The sequence below is a fragment of the Acinonyx jubatus genome, chromosome D2 (genome assembly GCF_027475565.1).
Source record: "Acinonyx jubatus isolate Ajub_Pintada_27869175 chromosome D2, VMU_Ajub_asm_v1.0, whole genome shotgun sequence".
NCBI lineage: Eukaryota > Metazoa > Chordata > Mammalia > Carnivora > Felidae > Acinonyx > Acinonyx jubatus.
Window position 1 is genome coordinate 51,710,185 of NC_069393.1, and position 20,421 is coordinate 51,730,605.

The 20,421-nt window shown below is 34.6% G+C and overlaps 1 protein-coding gene across 12 annotated transcripts in view; it reads left to right on the plus strand.

Annotated features, from left to right (window-relative positions):
* EXOC6 (exocyst complex component 6) overlaps nt 1-20,421 on the plus strand; it is a 316,918-nt gene that overhangs the window by 181,617 nt on the left and 114,880 nt on the right. For all 12 annotated transcript variants that reach the window (XR_008292111.1, XM_053207218.1, XM_015061898.3 and 9 more), the window contains 5 exons: nt 5,350-5,433; nt 10,411-10,457; nt 10,586-10,706; nt 11,753-11,824; nt 16,282-16,379. Coding sequence is in view for 11 of the 12 variants with exons in the window: in XM_053207218.1 (XP_053063193.1) it covers nt 5,350-5,433; nt 10,411-10,457; nt 10,586-10,706; nt 11,753-11,824; nt 16,282-16,379 (422 nt within the window). In the remaining variant the exon portion in view is untranslated. The remainder of the gene's footprint in view (nt 1-5,349; nt 5,434-10,410; nt 10,458-10,585; nt 10,707-11,752; nt 11,825-16,281; nt 16,380-20,421) is intronic.

Consider the following 20,421-nt stretch of genomic DNA (forward strand, 5'->3'; position numbering starts at 1 on the left):
TCCCTCTCTCTGCGCCTTTCCCCTTCCTCCTCCCCCTACCCTGCTTATGCGCGCGCGCTCTCTCTCTCTCTGAAATAAATAAACATTAAAAAAAAAATCTTTAAACATTTTGTTATTTTTAAATAATCTCGGGGCGCCTGGGTGGCGCAGTCGGTTAAGCGTCCGACTTCAGCCAGGTCACGATCTCGCGGTCCGTGAGTTCGAGCCCCGCGTCGGGCTCTGGGCTGATGGCTCAGAGCCTGGAGCCTGCTTCCGATTCTGTGTCTCCCTCTCTCTCTGCCCCTCCCCCGTTCATGCTCTGTCTCTCTCTGTCCCAAAAATAAATAAACGTTGAAAAATAAATAAATAAATAAATAAATAAATAAATAAATAAATAAATAATCTCTACACCCAGCGTGGGCCTGGAACTCACAACCCTGAGATCAAGAGTCACATGCTCCACTGACTGAGCTGTTCAGGGACTCTGAATCTGGCATTCTTGATTGGCTTCCTCTCATGTCCTTCCTTGCTTTCCTCACTTCTGGAACAGTCTCCCTTTTGAATGCTTCCTTATTATATCATTTGGTGTCTATTTATACAAAAACTACCTAAGATGTTATATTAATTATCTACTGCTGCACTTAACAAACATTTATTATTTTACAGGGTTAGCTATCTGGGAGTGGCTTAGCAGGACCATTCTGGCCCAAAGTCTCTCATGGGGTTCTAGTCAAGATGTCAGTGAGGGCTGTAGTCCTCTGAAGGCTTGACAAGGGTTGGGTGATTTGCCTCTGTTATGACTATTGGCAGAAGGCCTCAGTTCCTTGCCACATAGGCTGTCTACAAGGCTGCCTGACAATCCTCATGACATGGCAGCTGGCTTCCCCAGAGTGAGTGATCTGAGGGAGGCTGAAAGGAAAGACATAATGTCCTTAGTAATCTAATATCATAAATGACATACCTTCTGCTATATCCTACTGGTGACATAGATCAACCCCTGGTTGGACTGTGGGATGAGACTACACAAGAGATCTTTGGGGGCCATCTTGGAGGTTACCACACTAACTTTATAAAAGAAAGACACGTCCATCACTGATACCATTGTATTGATTCTTCACTGATAACTGCCTTTGTGCATTGTCGTGTAAAAACTTCCAGTGTACCAAATAAAGAAGTCTCCTTTAATGGTTAATTAAGGGAGTGTGTCCACATAAGTGTTCCTTTCTTTTCTTGTGCAGCAAAGGATAAACCATGTTAGAAAAAATATATTTTGTCTTGTGGGATATTCTTAGTTCTTTTTATTTTTAATTTTAATGTTTTAATTTTGTTTTTTTATTTTTGGGAGAGAGAGTGCAAGTAGGAGGCGGGACAGACAGGGAGGGAGACACAGAATCCGAAGCAGTCTCCCAGCTCTGAGCTGTCAGCATGGGGGCTCAAACCCATGAGCAGTGAGATCATGACCTGAGCAGAAGTCGGACACTCAACCGACTGAGCCACCCAGGCGCCCTGGGATATTTTTAGTTCTGACACATGGTAGGTGGGAATAATGACCAATTTTCATTTAAGGTCCTGATCTCTTTTGTTCTCCAGCTGTTGACAGTGAATATATTGCTTTTTAAGAGGGAGTATTGTGAGAGTACAGAAGCAAGAACATAGGAAAATTTGCATATAAAACTGACGTATGTGTTTAAATATAGACAGTGCTTTTGGCTAATCTTAATACTCATCCCTAGGATGTGTCATTTGCTGTAAAGAAAAACAGCCAAAATAATATGAGTTAGTGAAGTGGAATCTTTTAAATATAACTGGAGTATTTTCTGGGGCTGCTGAAGTTTTGAAGTTACATTGACTAACCCATTCTTTCATATTCATGTAAGTTGTGATTCAGAAAAACTGTTAAAAGCCATTTGCCAAATTGTGATATTTTTGACTTCATATTAAAATAAAATAAAAACTGGCTGCTAGACTGATTAGTTTCTACCATATCTAACAAAATTAATGTGTCATACCTGACTTTTATACTTGGTTTTTTTTTATTTCCAAAATTGAACATCAAAATTTTATGTATGTCCACATATTTACTGAAGGCATATTGATTTTTTTTAATCATACTCCTCCTTTTGTAAGTAACTTACAATTGTATCTGTATATTAGATTGCATTATTATAAATTTGGTAATGAGAAACATCATTTAAGTAATGAAAAGTGATTTATTACCTTGCTTTTTAAGGTACATGAATGGATAAAACAATCACCTTGGATTTAAATAATCTTAATCTTGACTAGTTTTATAATTTATTTCTCAGTGGTTTTCATAATATTATATCCCATAGTGCATACTAACATATTTATTTCAGTCAAAACATGAAGTCAGATTTTTTTCTGTGATACTAATACACTTGCCTTATTTAACAGTTTGATTGTGAGGACTGCCCTTGCTAATTGGGTCTTAGGGTGGGTATTTTATCAGTAAATTAAATACACTAAATCTGTAGTTCAGAGTTTTTAGCTAAAAAGTATGTTGTTAGGTGCAAAAAAAGGAAAGCCCCATTCATCATATTAAGAAACTAATTTCCAATAAAAATTTAGGTTTTGTTTTATTAATTATCTAAAATTATAATATACTTAGATTGTATTGATCAGTTCTTTATTAATTGTAATGATAATTCAACCTAGAAGGAAAAAGCTACCTTAACACCTAAATCTTTATGGTCTCAGGAATAAAATAAAAATACAAACATACTACACTAGAAAATATAGTATTAGAGAGGTGCCTGACTCAGTCAGTAGAGCATGTGACTCCTGATCTAAGGTCATGAGTTCAAGCCCCACATTAGGGGTAGAGTTTACTTAAAAAAAAATACACAGTATTAGAAAAAAACACATTAAATTAGAAAATATCTATAAGGGTGGTAGTCTGAAAATATTAATTAAAAAAGAAAAAGGAAAACTGTAATTTATTTCTAAATATTAAGGAAGCGCATGTTCATATATTTTTTAAATGATTATAGATAACCATTGGATATGTTTAAATGAGGATGTAATAGTTTTATTTATAGTATACTTGAAATTGCGTCCTTTATATTTATTTATATTTATTTAAACTCATAATGGAGGGGCGCCTGGGTGGCTCAGTTGGTTAAGTGTCCAACTTTGGCTCAGGTCATGATCTCGCGGTCTGTGGGTTCGAGCCCCGCATCGGGCTCTGTGCTGACAGCTCAGAGCCTGGAGCCTGTTTCAGATTCTATGCCTCCCTCTTCCTCTGACCCTCCCCTGTTCATGCTCTCTCTCTCTCTGTCTCAAAAATAAATAAATGTTAAAAAAAAAAATTAAAAAAAAAATAAACTCATAATGGAAAAAATTTAGTTACTAAAATAAAAACTGTGTGAGGGGGACCATAGTTTTTTTTGAAATTATTTTAATTCTTTGAGTACAAAAATACTGGGAGAGCTGCCCTAGGGGTTACCTAGGTAAACTTATTTTTTGCATTGTGAGTTTAGTTTTTGTAGCATTAAGAAAAGGCATTTTCTGGGGTGCCTGGGTAGCTTAGTTGGTTAAGTGTCTGACCTCAGCTCAGGTCATGATCTCGTGGTTTGTGAGTTCGAGCCCTGCATCAGGCTCTGTGATGACAGCTCAGAGCCTGGAGCCTGCTTCAGATTCTGTGTCTCCCTCTCTGCCCCTCCTCTGCTCGCGCTCTCTCAAAAATAAACATTAAAAAAAACCTTTAAAAGTCATTTTTTTTGGATAAGTACTTAAATAGTAAAGCTATCAAAAATTTTTTTCAGTGAAAATATGAGTTTTGATTTTTTTTTTCCCTAGTAATTTTTTTTTTTCTTTTGGATTCTGTTTGGAGTCTTGAGTAGGGGAATGGGTTCCTAATCCTTTTTTCTCACTCTGGATGGATTCTCCTTTTAAGCAGAGAGGAAGACAAAAGAAATGGATATATCATTTCAATCATTCATTCATTCATTCAACAAATAGCAATTGATTGCCTTCCATGCACCAAATGTTGTGCTAAGTAATAAGGATACAACGGCGAACTGGTTGGACAGGACCATATTCTAAAAGACTGGAGTCAGGTAGTAAAGATAGATCTCTGCTATCCAGTGTGGTAACTATTAGCTGTATGTGGCTATTTAAATATAAATTAATTAAAATTAAACGAAGTTAAAATTCAGAGTCTCAGTAATATTAGCCACATTGAAGTGCTCAGTGGCCATATCTATCTCGTGGCTACCACAGAAGACAGTGCAGATATAGAAAATGTTCATTGTCACAGAAAGTGCTATTAGACAATGGACCAATAGACTGCTAATTAAGAAGTTATGGCACAGGGGCACCTGGGTGGCTCAGTCGGTTGAGCATTTGACTCTTGGTTTCAGCTCAGGTCATGATCTCATGGTCATGGGATGGAGCACTGTGTCAGGCTTTGTGCTAGGAGTGGACCATGCTTGAGATTCTCTCTCTCCCTCTCCCTCTGCCCTCCCCCACCCCTTGCACATGCTCCTCTTTCTCTCACTCTCTCTCTCAAAAAAAAAAGTTATAACACAGTTGATAAGTGCAGTGATATGGATATACAGATTACTATGGGATAACATGGATAATAGCAAGCCTCAGGAAGTTGAGGAAGGCTTTCTAAAGGAAGTGACATCTATAGTGAGTCCTGAAGGATAAATATAAGTCATATAGGGAAACAACTGGGAAGCACTTTTCAAGAATAGCTTGTACAAAAGTCTGGAAGTTAAAAGAAAATGCTATATTGAATATACTGAGATGCAGGAAATGGAAGAAGGTGCCATATCATGTAGAGTCTTATACATTATTTTCAGAAGTTGAGACTTAAAGCCAATTTCTTTATTTAGTTCTCCTCACTGACAGCCATATTTTGAGTTAGTCATAAATCTATAAAACCTTAGTGATAAGTTGGGCAACTGTTAAATTGTTTGAATTTACATTTAGTCTTCCTAAATGTCATGATAACAAACAAGGTTTCTCTTTTTGAACTATAAAGTCAAAAATTTATTCCTGACATCAGTATGAAATACCATTTCAGTTATATTCCATTTGTTAGAAAATTTAAAATGAGGGGCACCTGGGTGGCTCAGTTGGTTAAGTGTCCGACTTCAGCTCAGGTCATGATCTCGTGGTTTGTGAGTTCAAGCCCCACATCGGGCTCTGTGCTATCGGAGCCTGCTTCAGATTCTGTCTCTCCATCTCTCGGCCCCTCCCCTGCTCATGCTCTGTGTCTGTCTCTCAATAATAAATAAACGTTAAAAAAATTAAAAAAAAATTTAAATGATTCTTAGTGGTAAAGAAGTTATCTATTTTGTAGTATGTTTATGTTTCATTACTCTGCTGATTTTATTTTAGGGTGATGAGGAAACATTTGAAAATTATTACCGAAAACAAAGGAAGAAACAAGCAAGACTGGTATTGCAGCCCCAGTCAAATATGGTAAGTTATGTGAACATTTTGAATTGGTTATATTGTCACTTTTTTACCTCTTACCCTGCCTTAATTTCTTCAGAGCATGTATCATTATTCATTCAACAACAAATATTTATTGAATATCTACCATTTCCAATAATTGGTTTAGGTGCTAAGGGTATAGCAGTGAACAAAACAGGTAAGTCCCTTCTCTCATGAGCTTACATTCTATTAGAGATAGATAGTAAACAAATAAAATAGTGAATAAATAAAAAGAGAAATAAGAAGATATATAAAGTATCAGGGAGTGATAATTAGTTTCTGACAATATGGTAGACTGTGTACTTGGATTAATTGTTCTACTGACAAAACAACTAAAGATGCTGGATAAAACATTTAAACATTTTAAAAATTATTTTTAACTGCACTGAGGATTTGGTAGAAAAGTATAGTTAGGAGAAAAACTAAGTGAATATGGAATTGCTGTGTATGGAATTGCACTTGTGATAATTATATGACTAGATGTGTTTGTGAAAACAGTGCATGAAAAAGTGAGTTTTATTGTACGTAATTTATACAGTATATTTCACTATAGAACAAATAAAACAGGGAAACCTAAATGAAGGCAGAAATCCAGATAGGTTTAATTAAGCACTAATTGTGGCTTTTATCTTAGAGGCATCTGTTGAATGGGAAAGCATGAATTTTGAGGACATGGGAGTACAGAGAGCCACCCAAAGTAGCTGATAAGAGGTTGTCTCCCTTGTGAAGCTAAGACTCCAAAGAATTAGAGCCTCATTATTAGGATGACCTAGAGATAAAAAACATCTGGGGGCACCTGGCTGGCTCACTCAGTAGGGTATGTGACTCTTGATCTTGGGGTCATGGGTTTGAGCCCCACATTGGAAGTAGAGATTACTTAAAAAAAACAAATGGACACAGTGTTATATATTTTAAAGATCTAGCAAAACCTCTCTGTTGTTTCCTCCACACACTGTAAGGACATTGCTTATCTTAAATGTTGGTACTGAAGGAACAAGGCGAAAAAAGATCTCTGAGAATACATAACAAGTGGATTCTCACATGTGTTTGCCACACAGATTTATTCTACTTGGATAATTGAAAAAAATCTCAGGTTGAAAATTTAGTTTGAAGTATTTCTATGCTGATATTGCCAGTAGAAGCAAATGCAGATCTCTGAACTTTCATATCATAATTTCAAGGAAAATTAGCAAATCACAGTCAAAAATAATTATAAAACAACTGAGAATCATTAAAGATATTGGCAACAGAGGGACTCCTGGGTGGCTCAGTTAGTTGTGTCTGACTCTTGATTTCAGCTCAGGTCATGGTACCGTAGTTGTGGGGTCAAACCCTGCATTGGGCTCTGTGCTGACTGTGGAGCCTGGTTAAGATTCTCTCTCTCCTTCTGCCCTTCTCCCCTGCTTGTGCTCTCTCTGGAAAAAAAAAATATATATATATATATGTGTGTGTGTGTGTGTGTGTGTATACATAAATATATAATGTAGGCAACAGAAATAAATCCTAATAAGAGACTTTTAGTGTTTGAATTGTTAGCCACTTATTTTTATTTATTTATTTTTATTTATTTTGAGAGAGAGAGGGAGAGAGAGAGAATCCCAAGCGGGCTCCACACTGTCAGTGCAGAGCCTGAGTTCAAACTCATGAACTGAGTAACTGTGAATTTAATGCAAATTAAAACTATAGTGAGATACCACTATCTACCTGCTAGACTGACTAAGATTAAAAAGATTTATGATAGATGCCCCAAATTATTAGCCATTTAATATAGTAATTATTGAATATATTTAAATAAAAAGCAAGCTTGCTGATATAAATAGGGAACAAGAAACTGTAAATACTTACCAAAATGAAGAAAAATCAAGTGGAATACCTAGAAATTGAAGATCTACTAATCAAAATTAAAAATTTTATGAATAGGTTTAGCAGTTGATGAATTCTTAGTTGATTTGAAGAGATTACTTTGAAAGCCTCACAGAGAGATGAGAGGATAAAAATACAGAAGAGAGACAGAGGGGATACAGAGAGCAAGTCTAACATATCTAGTTGGAATTTCAGAAAGAGAAGCTAGAACAAGTGAGACAGAAGAGTATTTGAGGGCATAATGGCTGAGAAGTTTCCAGTATGGACAAGAACTATAAACTTTTACAGAGTCATATCCAAGGAATCCCAAGTAAGTTAAGTAAAAAGAAATACATTCTGAGAGATCTTATAGTGAAATCGCAGACCATAAAGAGAAAATAGAAGACCTGAAAAATAGTATCAGCTAACTTTAGTTAATTGACATTTATTGAATACTCCTCCCCAAATAGCAGAATGTGCATGCTTTTCAAATGCACATAGAAGGTTTACCAAGGTAAATCAAATGCTGGGCTATAAAATAAATCTCAGGAAATATAAAAGACTTGAAATCTTTTGACTACAAGATAATTAAATTATCCATATGCAAAAAAATACTTTTACCTCAATCAGCAATTCAAGAAATGGACCCAAATGCAAGAGATGAAACTTTAAAACTTTTAGAAAAAAAATAAAGGGTAAAATCTTTGTGACCATGGGTTAGGCAGTATTTTCTTAAGTGAGATACCTAAAGCATAAACCATAAGGTAAAGAAATTGTTAAATTGAACATTAAAATGAAGAACTACTCTTCAAAAGGCATTGCCAAGAAAGTGAAAAGACAAGACACAGATGGAGAGAAAATATTTGTAAAACTCATGTCTAACAAAGGGCTTATATTCAGAATATAAAAGAATTTGTATAACTATAATTAAAGCCAAACTAATGGATAAAAGATCCAAGTAGACATTTGTCTAGATATACAAATGAGAAATAAGCGCATGAAAAGATGTTCAATATCAATGTTTCATCAGGGAAATGCAAATTAAAACCACAGTGAGATACCACTACATACTTACTAGACTAGCTAAAATTAAAAAGATTGATCATAGCAAGTGCTGGTGAGATGTGGAGCATCTGGAACCCTCATGCACTTCGGGTGGGTGTAAAAACTATGGTGCCGCTTTGGAAAATAGTCTGGCAATTTGTTACAATGTTAAGCATGCACTTATGCTACAACCCAGCCGTCTTACTCCTAGGTTTTTACCCATGAGAAATAAAAACAGTGGCATATTTTAAATGCTAAAGGAAAATAACTGTCAACCTAGGATTCTATATCCAGTGAAACAAAGGCAAAGATAGACATTTTCAGACAAAGAAGAGGAGAGTTTGTTACTAAGACACCCTTACTAAGGAAATTGTAAAGAATCTACTTCAGGCAAAAGGAAAGTGGTGCCAAATGGAAGATATGAGATGCTGGAAGGGATGAATAGCAAAGAAAGTATAAATATGTGAGTGAATCTATGTCAACCATAGAAAATAATGTTAATAAAATATTATGGACTTTAAATCAAGATAAAATTAAAATACACAACAAAAGCATAAATGTGAGGTAGGAGTTAATGAAATGAAACTATACTACAGTTTTCTGAATTGTCCAGAAGAGTAAAAATATTGATTGATTTTAGGGTTTGATTATTTAAGTATGCATAATGCAATTTCTGGGGTAACCAGTAAAAGAGTGGAAACAAAATATATACTTTCATATAATATTAAAAAATCTAGAATGATAAAAAATAAAATATTCATGTCTTGTGGTGATAAAAAATAATTGAAACCTATAAGCACTTGATAACATCGACTCAAAATATTTAATACAAGATTGCCAAAACTAAAAGGATAAATGGGAAATCTGTAGTGGATTTTTAAGCATGTCTCAGTATCTTACACACCAAATAGATAAAATATCAATAAGAATATACAACATGCTTAACAGGCCTGTTCTAATAAACCATATAGAAGCCTGTTTCAACAACTGTAGAAACCTCTTCTTTTCAAGCACACATGGCGTATTATAAAATGTGACTAATACACTATCTAATAAAGCAAGTATCCAGAAATATCAAACATCTGGTCTCATGTAGATTCCATTCTCTCTGATCATATTTTATTTTATGTATTTATTTAAAAAATTTTTTTAACGTGTATTTATTATTGAGAGACAGAGAGACACGGAGCATGAGCAGGGGAGGGATAGAGAGAGGGGGAGACACAGAATCCAAAGCAGGCCCCAGGCTCTGAGCTGTCAGCACAGAGCCTGACGCGGGGCTCGAACTCACACACTGCGAGATCATGACCTGGGCTGAAGTTGTTTGTTCAACTGACTGAGCCACCCAGGCGCCCCATCTCTGATCATAGTATTTTAAAGCTGAAAGGTAAAACTATTTCTTTCCCCACAACCTGAAAAAAAACCCAGATGTTTGAAAATTTTTTTTAGATGTTTGAAAATTTTGATCACATTTATGAAATATGCAAAATACAGCATTTGAATGTAATTAAAATAATGAAATATTTCATGTAATTAACTTCTAAGAATGAAGTTCAAATGGTCAAATATTTTCCTGTATACCTTTTGTTAAAATTATTAACACGCAATTGTAGATCATTTTTAAGGAGTTTGACTTTTATTGTGAATCAGATATAAAGTTATTGGAAGGTTTTTAGTGGAAGATATAATGATCTGATTACTCTTTGAAAAGTATCATCCTGGCAGGTATCTGGAGAATAGACTGAAGGGAGCAAGCCTAAAAGCTGGGGAGATTAGGTAGGAGAATGATATAATAGCCCGAGTGAGAAATTATGGTGGCTTGAACTTCTGTGAAGAAGGTTTTGAAGTTATATTTACTTTTTAACTTGTTTATTGTCTTTCTCTTTTTGAATGCAAGTTCCATGAGGGTAAGGGCTTTTTGCTTTTTACCAGTGTAACCCTGATACCTTAAAAATGTATGCAGCATATAGTAGACCCTCAATAAATATTTGTTAATAAATATTGTAGTGACTTGGAACTTACTTTTATGTTACTGGTATTTATTGGTTTAAATTGATTTTTATTTTTCATTTAAAGCATGAAACAGTTGATGGCTATAGAAGATATTTCACTCAAATTGTAGGGTATGTATCTAAAATGGAGATAAATATTATTTTTATATTATGTTAAATGTCAGAACTGCTTGTTTTCTGTTGGGGTTTTAATTTTTTTTTTTTTTAACACATGCTATGTTGGTAATTACTGTTTTTAGGTTCTTTGTGGTGGAAGATCACATTTTACATGTGACCCAAGGATTAGTAACCAGGGCATACACTGATGAACTTTGGAACATGGCCCTCTCAAAGATAATTGCTGTCCTTAGAGCTCATTCAGTAAGTCAGCCAAATTATGTTACTAAGTTTTTAATGCAGTTACTTCAGGAACTTCTGAAATGCATGATGTCAGAAGAAAACCATACCTCCATCATTCTGCATTTTTGGTAGCAGCTCAGATTTGGAAGCAGTAATGTTAGGCTTTTGTCTGGTTATACTGGGTTGTAATTTTGCAACTGACTGGGGCTTCCCAAGACATTTTTAGTCCAGCATTAATAGAAAATGAAGAATTAAGCTGGTCTCATTAGTCTCAACTGACCTCTTCATTAGATCACTGAAAAGCACCGTGAAGAAAGGGTTTTTAATTATCATTCCAAATTCTTTGTTTCCAAAATAAACTCCACCATTAAAACTCAATAGAACTTGTTCTTCGATGTTTATAATTTGTTTGCAGTAATATAATTACAGATTTCTTAAAAATATGCAATTGTCAAAATTTAAACCATTTGAAATAATGAACTTCTATGTAATGGGAAATTTTTTATGCATTAAAGTAAAATGATCAAATATTTGCATAATACACCTTTTGTGGAAATAATACACTAGTACTATAAAGACTGTTGAAACTAATAATTGCTTATTGTAGATGTTTTCTTAAGACAGTTTTAGTAGCTTACCTTCAGTAAAATCTCCCCATACTTAAAATTTTGTAATTACTTATAATTTTATTATTAGGAATAGAGATTGAAAACATTTTAAAGGATTATTAGCTTATATAGTATTTAGATTGTAAATATACATTTTTTATTTATCAGGAATGTAGATTCTTTATACACTTGTTTGTCCAATGAACTATAACTTTTTCTAACATATTAAAGAATAATTATGTTATGGTCTTTCCCTAAGAATTTTTACTGAATACAGGAAGCCAGCCATGGATTTAACTAATAATCAAGATTTTAAATTTATTATAAGCCTGGCATATTAAAGGAAAATGTTTCAGGTTTTGTTTTCTGGTTTATATTGTTTTCTGGTTATATTTTATTTGACTCTGGTTTATATTTGTTTTCTTTGTTTGTATTTCCACCCCTCCACCTCTACCCCAGTCTTATTGTACTGATCCTGATCTTGTTCTGGAGCTGAAGAATCTCATTGTATTATTTGCAGATACTTTGCAGGTGGGTGATAATATAACATTCAATTTATGACTATTTGAGCACTTAAAGATATATAAAATACAGATCATTTTCATTTATTTTATTATGGACTAGTGGTGGTAAATTAGTAGTAACCAGATGTTTGCTTATGTATTGGTATTCCCTATTACCAAGACTTTTCATTCTTGCCTCCTTCCTGATTATGAACCCTGGACAGAACTCAGGGAATATTATCGTCTTTTAAAATATTGATTATTCAGAGAGAATAGATAAAGTATTTCTTTTTTAGATAAATCATTTTCGTAGTTAAAGAAAAAAAAAGTCCATGTTATACTGAAAAGAACCCTGAACTAGAAATTAGAAGATAAAGGGGCACCTGGGTGGCTCAGTCGGTTGGGCATCCGACTTCGGCTCAGGTCATGATCTCATGGTTCATGGATTCGAGCCCTGTGTCAGGCTCTGTGCTGACAGCTCAGAGCCTGGAGCCTGCTAAGGATTCTGTGTCTTCTTCTCTCTTTGCCCCTCCCCCACTCGTGCTCTGTCTCTCTCAAAAAGTAAATAAACATTAAAAAAAAGTTAGAAATTAGAAGATATAAGCACTGCCTTGGGAAGTCACACATGACCCTGAGTTTATATTCTGCCCCTACTATTGACTAATTATATGTTTATAGGTTTTCTTAACTTTAGATCCTCATTTGTGAAAATCGGGTTATTATTAGTTTTCAGGATTGTTTTAAGTGTGATAATAAATATGAAAACATAGTTTGAATTAAAAAAAAAAGAAAACATATAGTTTGAAAGCTGTTTCCACTCATTTCCTTCCTAATTTTAGGTGTAGTATGACAATGACCAAATCACTTTACTTCTTTGTGTCTTGTTTTTTTTCTTTTTAAAAATGAGGTTTAAACTGAATTGTCTCAAAACTCAATGCCTTTGTGATTTTCAGTATCAAAGTTTTAAGCTTGTCCCTTTTACTTGATCACGGATGGGCAAGAATTGATTGCATTTTGTTTTCATGTTTAAACTTAAGGGATTTTTATGGTTGGAATAACATTTCCTGAAATATAGATTGGCATTTTCCAAAGTGTGATAATAGATGTTACTTTAAAAGGAGTTCTGTGGTGAAAACATTTGGGAAATAAGTGAAGTAAAACAGACTTCTCCACTAATAGCCTCTTCAGAGCAAATTTATACCATATGATTCCAAAAGGAAGGTGCTTATGCAGCATTTTCCCAATATATTTGAGCTTTGAATCTTTTTCCGCCATATGACATCTTGTAGGTATAGAGCTTCATGTAATATGTTTTAGGAAGTGCTAATTTAAACTATTTGCTTCATCATTAGAGTTTTTCCATCCTAGAATAATAGTTGTCTACTTTGTTCTTAAACTGAAGAAGATTCAACAACTTCCTTTAGTAAATTGTTTTATTGTCTTATATCTTTATTAATTTGTATGCCTTATACTGTAACAACAGGATAATATGGATTTTTTGTTTTCGTAAATTTTGTGACAAATATACCTGTAATATTATTGATTTCTCTGCAAAAAAAAATTTGGTAAGTTTTATTGGAGACCACCTTAATTTTTTTAGGTCTAGCTCTAAGTAACTTGAGGGAGTTTTGCTATCCTTAATGACTTAAAGCATTGCTACTTAAAGCATGGTGGGAATACCACTCACTGGTCCGGAAATGTTACTAGTCCACAAATTATTTATTATGGATCTATAACATAAAGGAGCTTCTGTCCGAATGTAAATCAACTACATTACTAAGTACAAAATTTAGCTTAGTTGGCATATATTTTGTAGCAAGAATTTCTCTATGTAGGTTAGCCTCATTCATTTATATTCTGGTGCAAGCTCCTTATCTCTTGGTAAGCCATAACAAACTGTTCTTGAACTGGCACTTTGAGTACAACTGAATCTAGAAAATTTCTATGGTTCCAAGGATTTCTCTAGAGAATCAAAGAAGGGTAATAGACAATATTCAGGTAATAGAGGCATTAGAAAGTAACAGTGATAGGTGTATAAGCCCTTGTAAGCATACCTTTCTAATCTTACTGCTTTGAAATAAGATTGAGGAGGACAAACCAATCCATATTACTTATTCAGAAATCCTGCAATATTTTCATTCCACTGAAAATTGACAGGCTGAGTATTAGGTAGGGCTTACACACTGTAGTCAAGTTATACCTTTTAATTAAAGAATTGGGGAGGGTCTTTTCATAAAAACTAGAAAACACTGCATAATATTTAGTTTTTAAAATTGGCCCTTTGCCACCCTAAGGAAAGTTTTCTTTTCATATGTCATTTTATTACTTAAAACAATGCTGACTAAACAATAACATTAAAAAATGACACCAACATATTATAGTTCTGCTTATTACATATTAAGTAAATCACAAGTAAACATTTATGATTCATTACTAACATTTTTTGAGCACCCACTATGTGCTAGTAGCTAGATGATATATAAAACGATAGAGACCTAAAAATCAGACAATAGGGAAATAAAAATTCTTCAATAAATTTACAGTTTAAACAGATAAGATGTATAAGACATACTAATATAGCAATATATTAAAAACCTTTGGGCTCACAGAAGATGGAATGTCTGACTTTAATTCTAGATTGGGAAAGTCTGTACAGAAAGTTGAAATGGGAGTTGGGTTTTAAAAGATGAGTTCAGCAAATACACACTAGGAAAGGGACATGAATGACAAAGGAAATAAAATACCATGTGTAAACTGTAGATAGAGGGATAGTATGGTGATAGAAAGAAGATGGGTGTGAGCAAAGAAGGGCAAATAGTGGTAATGAAACTGACAAGGTAGTTTGACCCAGATTATGGCAGGTCTTGTGGGACTTCAGTAAGTCTTCTGTAGTTTTTAACCAGGGGGATGGCGTGATCAGATTTGCACTTTTAAATGATAATCTTGAGAGTCTTTGCAATAGATTGAGTTGGAAGAGACAGATAGTTGGAATTTCAGTTTAGGAAGCTCTTATAATGGTCTAGGCAAGAGATGTGGCAGACCAAAATAAAGCAGTGGCACTGGGAATATTTCTGGAAAAAAGAAAGTAAGTGGTGGAGAAGAATGATGGATTTGAAAGAGATTTGTTAAGGAGGTAAAATCAAAAGGATTTATTAAACGATATGTTTGAGTGTGGGGTAGTTTAAATGTTTTTCAAGTTTCTTCCTAATAATTGATGGTAGAACTATTAACAGAGATAGGAAATAGGAAAAACACTTGGTTTAGTTAGAAACGGAAGAGATAAGCTAACTTTAGTGTGTTTGCTTGCTGGCAGCCTCATTGGAGATGTTTAACAGGTGTTGGAGTCAAATATTTGGAGTTTCCAAATAACTAGAGATGTAGATTCAGAATAATCAGAGAAAATAGTGTTTGAAGTCAGTAGACTTCACATTATGCTAGAGACCTAGAAGAAAAACATCGAAGGATGGAGATAGAAGAAAAAGGAAAACTGGAAGAACTGTTCATAGATAAATGGAGAACAAGGAGAAAGAGAGTGATGTTACAGAATTCAAAGTAGACAGGTTTCAAGAGAGAGGTAATGTAGAGTGAGAGATCATTGACTTTTATATTTAGGAGGTAATCTGTGACATTGTTGAGAGAAGTTTTAAAGGAATAGCAGTGGGAGTTAGATTGTAGTAGGTTTGGCTATATGAAGAGAGTACAAAGGGAGGCAGCTGGCAGGCACAGCAAATTGAGGAAGGCTTTTTTGTTTTTCTTACTATTGTTTCTTATTTTTCTTGGCTTAAAGATGGGAGGTCATTTAGCATATTTATTTAGCCAAGGGAAAGGAACTAGTGGAAATTAAAGACAATGGTGAATAAATAATCCATGAAACAGTTCCTGCAAGCAGAGTAGGATCAAAAATAAAGAAGAGGGAAACCTTGAAGGGGAAAAAGGACAAATCTGTAAGGTGGGCAGAAATATTTGGTCCTGAAATGGGTAAGATTTCAATGAATTTCGAAAGGAATAAAGTTTTGGAGAGTGTATATTTGATGGAAAGGTGTATATTTCCCCTGTACAGTGAAGTCAATCTTAAATTGAAGGTGCAAAATGAAGCTAGTGTGTTTCAGACAAAATATATTCTCTTTTCTTCTTTTATCCTTTTTAGGGCCACTTCCCAAGACACCATTATATATGCAGGTCACTAATCTTGAACTTTTTCTCCAGTTTTGACTTCTACTACTTTTGAAGGTTAACCATGTAATCCAGACTGAAAAGAGAGAGGAGAAATGGAAAAATTATTCCAGCTTCATAAAAGTCTTTCTAAACTCTCTTATCTCATGCAACCTAGTAGAAAGTCAAAAGGATAACTTATTTTTATGCTGTTGGAATGACATACAATATGATGTAGTGATCACTTGCAAATAGTTCTCCAATATTTTCAACATTTCTCTAATGTATACCTTTACTTATTTCACTTGTTTATCTGTTTGTGTTGTGTTTTAGGGTTATGGTTTTCCAGTGAACCGACTTTTTGACCTTTTATTTGAGATAAGAGATCAATACAATGAAACACTGCTTAAGAAATGGACTGGAGTTTTCAGGTTAGTCTAAAGCCATGGAACCTTAATGTAAGGAAAAAGTTTGTTATATACTTTAGAATATAAAAATGCTTATATGATTTCGCATTTAGCAATAAAAATGCTTATAATTATTTTTTATTGTGGTAAAATATACATAACAAATTTTGCCATTTTAACCTTTTTAAAATGTACAGTTCAGCGACATTAGTATATTTATGTTGTTGCAACCATCCCCACTATCCTTTTAGAAATTTTTCATCTTCCCAGACTGAAACTGTACAAATTAAACATTAACTCCTAGTCCCTTCTTCTAGCCCCGGCAATCACCATTGTAGTTTGTCTCTATGAATTTGACTACTCTCTGTATTTTATGTAAGTGGACTTATACAGTGTTTGTTTTTTTGTGTGTGTCTGGATTATTTCACTTAGCATAATGTTTCCAAGTTTCATCCATGTTGTAGCATGTACCAGAATCTCATTTTTCAAGGCTAAATAATATTCCACTGTATGTATATCATATTTTATTTATCTATTTATTCATCTTTGATATTTGGGTCATTTCCACCTTTTGGCTGTTGTGAGTAATGCTGCTATGAACACTGATGTATAAATACATGTTTGAGTTTCTGTTTTCAGTTCTTTAGAAAATATACCCAGAAGTGGAATTGCTGGATTATATGGCAGATATATGTTTAATAAATTGAGGAACTGCCATACTGTTTTCCATAATGGCTGAAAGACTTATAATAAAATTTAAAAAAATTTTTTTAAATGTTTATTCATTTTTGAGAGACAGAGTTTATAGGTAGGGTGAGGCAGAGAGAGAGGGAGACACAGAATCCAAAGCCAGCTCCAGGCTCTGAGCTGTCAGCACAGAGCCCAACACAGGGCTCGAACTCATGAGCTGTGAGATCATGACCTGAGCTGAAGTCAGAGGCTTAATCAATTGAGCCACCCAGGCGCCCCTATAATAAATTTTTAATTGAACTACTTTTAGTTCTAATCTCTGTAGTTTGTTTTCCCCAATAAATGATAGATGTAAGGCTATAAGTATTCAAAGGTATTTAGTATTAGAAACAGATTTATAGCTTTTAAATTTTGTTTGGAAGGGCGCCTGGGTGGCTCAGTCGGTTAAGTGTCTGACTCTTGGTCTTCAGTTCAGGTCATGATCTCGCAGTCCTGAAATTGAGCCCTGAGTAGGGCTCTGCTGATGGGCTCTGTCAGGCTCCTCCTCTGTTTGCTTCTCCCCTGCTTGCATGCGCACGCGCTCTCTCTCTCTCTCTCCTCCCCCACCCCCCCCACACACAAAATAAATAAACTTAAAAAAATAAAAAGTAAATTTGTTTGGAGAAAGTGCTGTTTTTACAAACAATGTAACTAGACTAAAAATCTTTAAAGCATCTAATTAGGAAAATTACTTTTGCTTTAATCACTTGCCTGCAGGGTATGGAAAAAGTATTTTATAATCTGTTATAATCTGTATAACTTTGTATTGCCATGAAAAGAGAAATCTGTTCCCTAATTCTAAAATCCTTTATCCCTCCATCCTCCTTCCCTCCCCCCTCCTCCCCTTTCCCCTCTCTTCCTTTCTTTTTTTTTTTTCTTTCAAAAATAAAAATGTAAATCTTGAGATCTTACATCTAGGTCACCCAAATATAGAAATGATGTGGCAGTAATATTTAATGAGATTAAAACAGAAAATATGTTAAATGATTTAACATCAGCTTGACATTTGCCTCATCAGTTTTCAAAACTAAACAGAGATGACCTGAATACTGTAATAGAAATCTTTTTAATTTTTTTTTAATGTTTATTTATTTGTGTGAGAGAGAGAGCATGTGAGCAGGGGAGGGACAAAGAGAGAGGGAGACACAGAATCTGAAGCAGGCTCCAGGCTCCGAGCTGTCAGCACAGAGCCCGATGTGGGGCTCTGAACCCACAAGCTGTGAGATCATGACCTGAGCCGAAGTCAGATGCTTAACTGACTGAGCCACCCAGGGGCTCCAGATAGAAATCTTTTTAAAATACCTGAGTTGTTCACAAGGTATTTTCACTTTTATTAACATCAACCAAAGAAATTCTTATTTGCACTTTTTGTATTAACATTTCTTAGGGGTTATATTGTCAGGATGTTGTCTCAAGGGGACTGTTGACAGTCTAGATGGAACATATAATGCATCAACAATTTTTGATCTTCAGTATTTTAGAAATATGGGTAGTGCTTATTGATGGGTGGCAATCTATAATGTCTACGCTTTGATGTAATGTGATATAATCTATATATATAAAATCTTTACTTATAGGGTTGATGTTAATAACTTGCCCTCTTCAGAAGAGTGTTTTAAATTTTTATAATTGTTGATAGATTTGTATTGAGCCAGCTGTCTTATTTATCATAAGACTTCTACTAGTAAGATTGTCGCCCAAGATGGGGAAAAACCATGAAGTATTGTTTTCTGTATAATTCTCAAATGTTTTTTGACTTCTACTTTTTTTTTTTTTTTTTACTTCTACTTTTAATACCCTTCTGGATCATGCCTTTTGCCTAAAATTTTAAGCAGTAATAGAGGGACACCTGGCTGGCTCAGTAGGTAGAGCATGTGACTCTTGATCTCAGGGTTTTAAGTTTAAGCCTCATGTTGAGTGTAGAGATTACTTAAAAATAAAATTTGGTGGGAAAAATAGCAGAATTTAAGCTTTTCTTATTCTTGACCTATATATCTTCAAAAATAAACTTTGACTTCACAAGTAGTGAAGTGACAACAATGGCTAAGAGGTAAAAGTTATCATCAGTACTGAATAATTAAGATTTGACTATTTCCATGATAGAATTTATAATCTGTTATAGTTTATTTATGTGTGTGTATGGTTCCCTCCAGCTATATTGTGAACACCAGTGTTTTATTTATATTTATATGCTTGATTGCCTAGCCCCAAGTACAGTGCTTTACACAGAGTAGGAACTCAGTAAATGTTTATAGAATTCAGTTCAGTAAACAATCACTTTGAAGACCACATTAACATTTTCAGAATGTGAAAGTACCATTCATTAAATTATCTCGCCTTTCATATTAACTGATTCCCTGGCATTTGTATAAAGTAAGTAGTTTATGGTCTTCTGGTAGTTTCTTAACCTGTAACTTGCCTTTTAAAAAGGTTTTCATTTCAGTATAGTTAGCATACAGTATTATATTAGTTTCAGGTGTGCAATATAGTGGTTCAACAATTCTGTTACTCAGTGTTCATCAAGATAATTGTATACTTTTTAAAAAATGTATTTATTAAGAGAGGGAGGGAGAGAGAGAGCGCAAGCACAAGTGGGGGAGGGGCAGAGAGAAAGAGAGACAGAATCCCAAGCAGGCTCTATGTCAACAGCGCAGAGTCTGACAAGAGGCTCAAACCCATGAACTATGAGATCATGACCTGAGCTGAGGCTAAGTACCAAACGCTTAACCAACTGTGCCATCCAGGTGCCCCCAAGATAATAATTCATTGTATTCTTAATTCCCTTTACCTGTTTCACCCATACTTCCACCCACCTCCCCTCTGGTAACCATCTATTTGTTCTCTATAGTGTAACTTGTCTTTTAAACCCTTATTTTAAAACACTATTTAGAAGGAAATAGGATTGGGGCACCTGGGTGGCTCAGTCAGTCAAGCATCCAGCTTTGGCTCAGGTCATGATCTTGAGGTTCATGAGTTCAAGCCCATGTCGGGCTCTGTGCTAACAGCTTAGAGCCTGAAGCCTGCTTCTGATTCTGTGTCTTGCTCTCCCTAGCTCATGTTCTCTCTCGCTCTCTAAAAATAAATAAAAAATAAATTTAAAAATTTTTTAAAAAAAAGGAAGGAAGTAGGATTAGTTGAAACCTCTCGCGATATTTTAGGTGAACAGTGTCTTTTTAAAATTTTTATTTTATATCTTGTTTGTTTGTTTATACTTTTAAGTTAGTTAACATACATACACTGTATGTATACATACACTGTATGTCTTGGCTTCAGGAGTAGAACCCAGTGATTTGTCACTTACATGTAACACCCAATGCTCATCCCAACATGTGCCCTC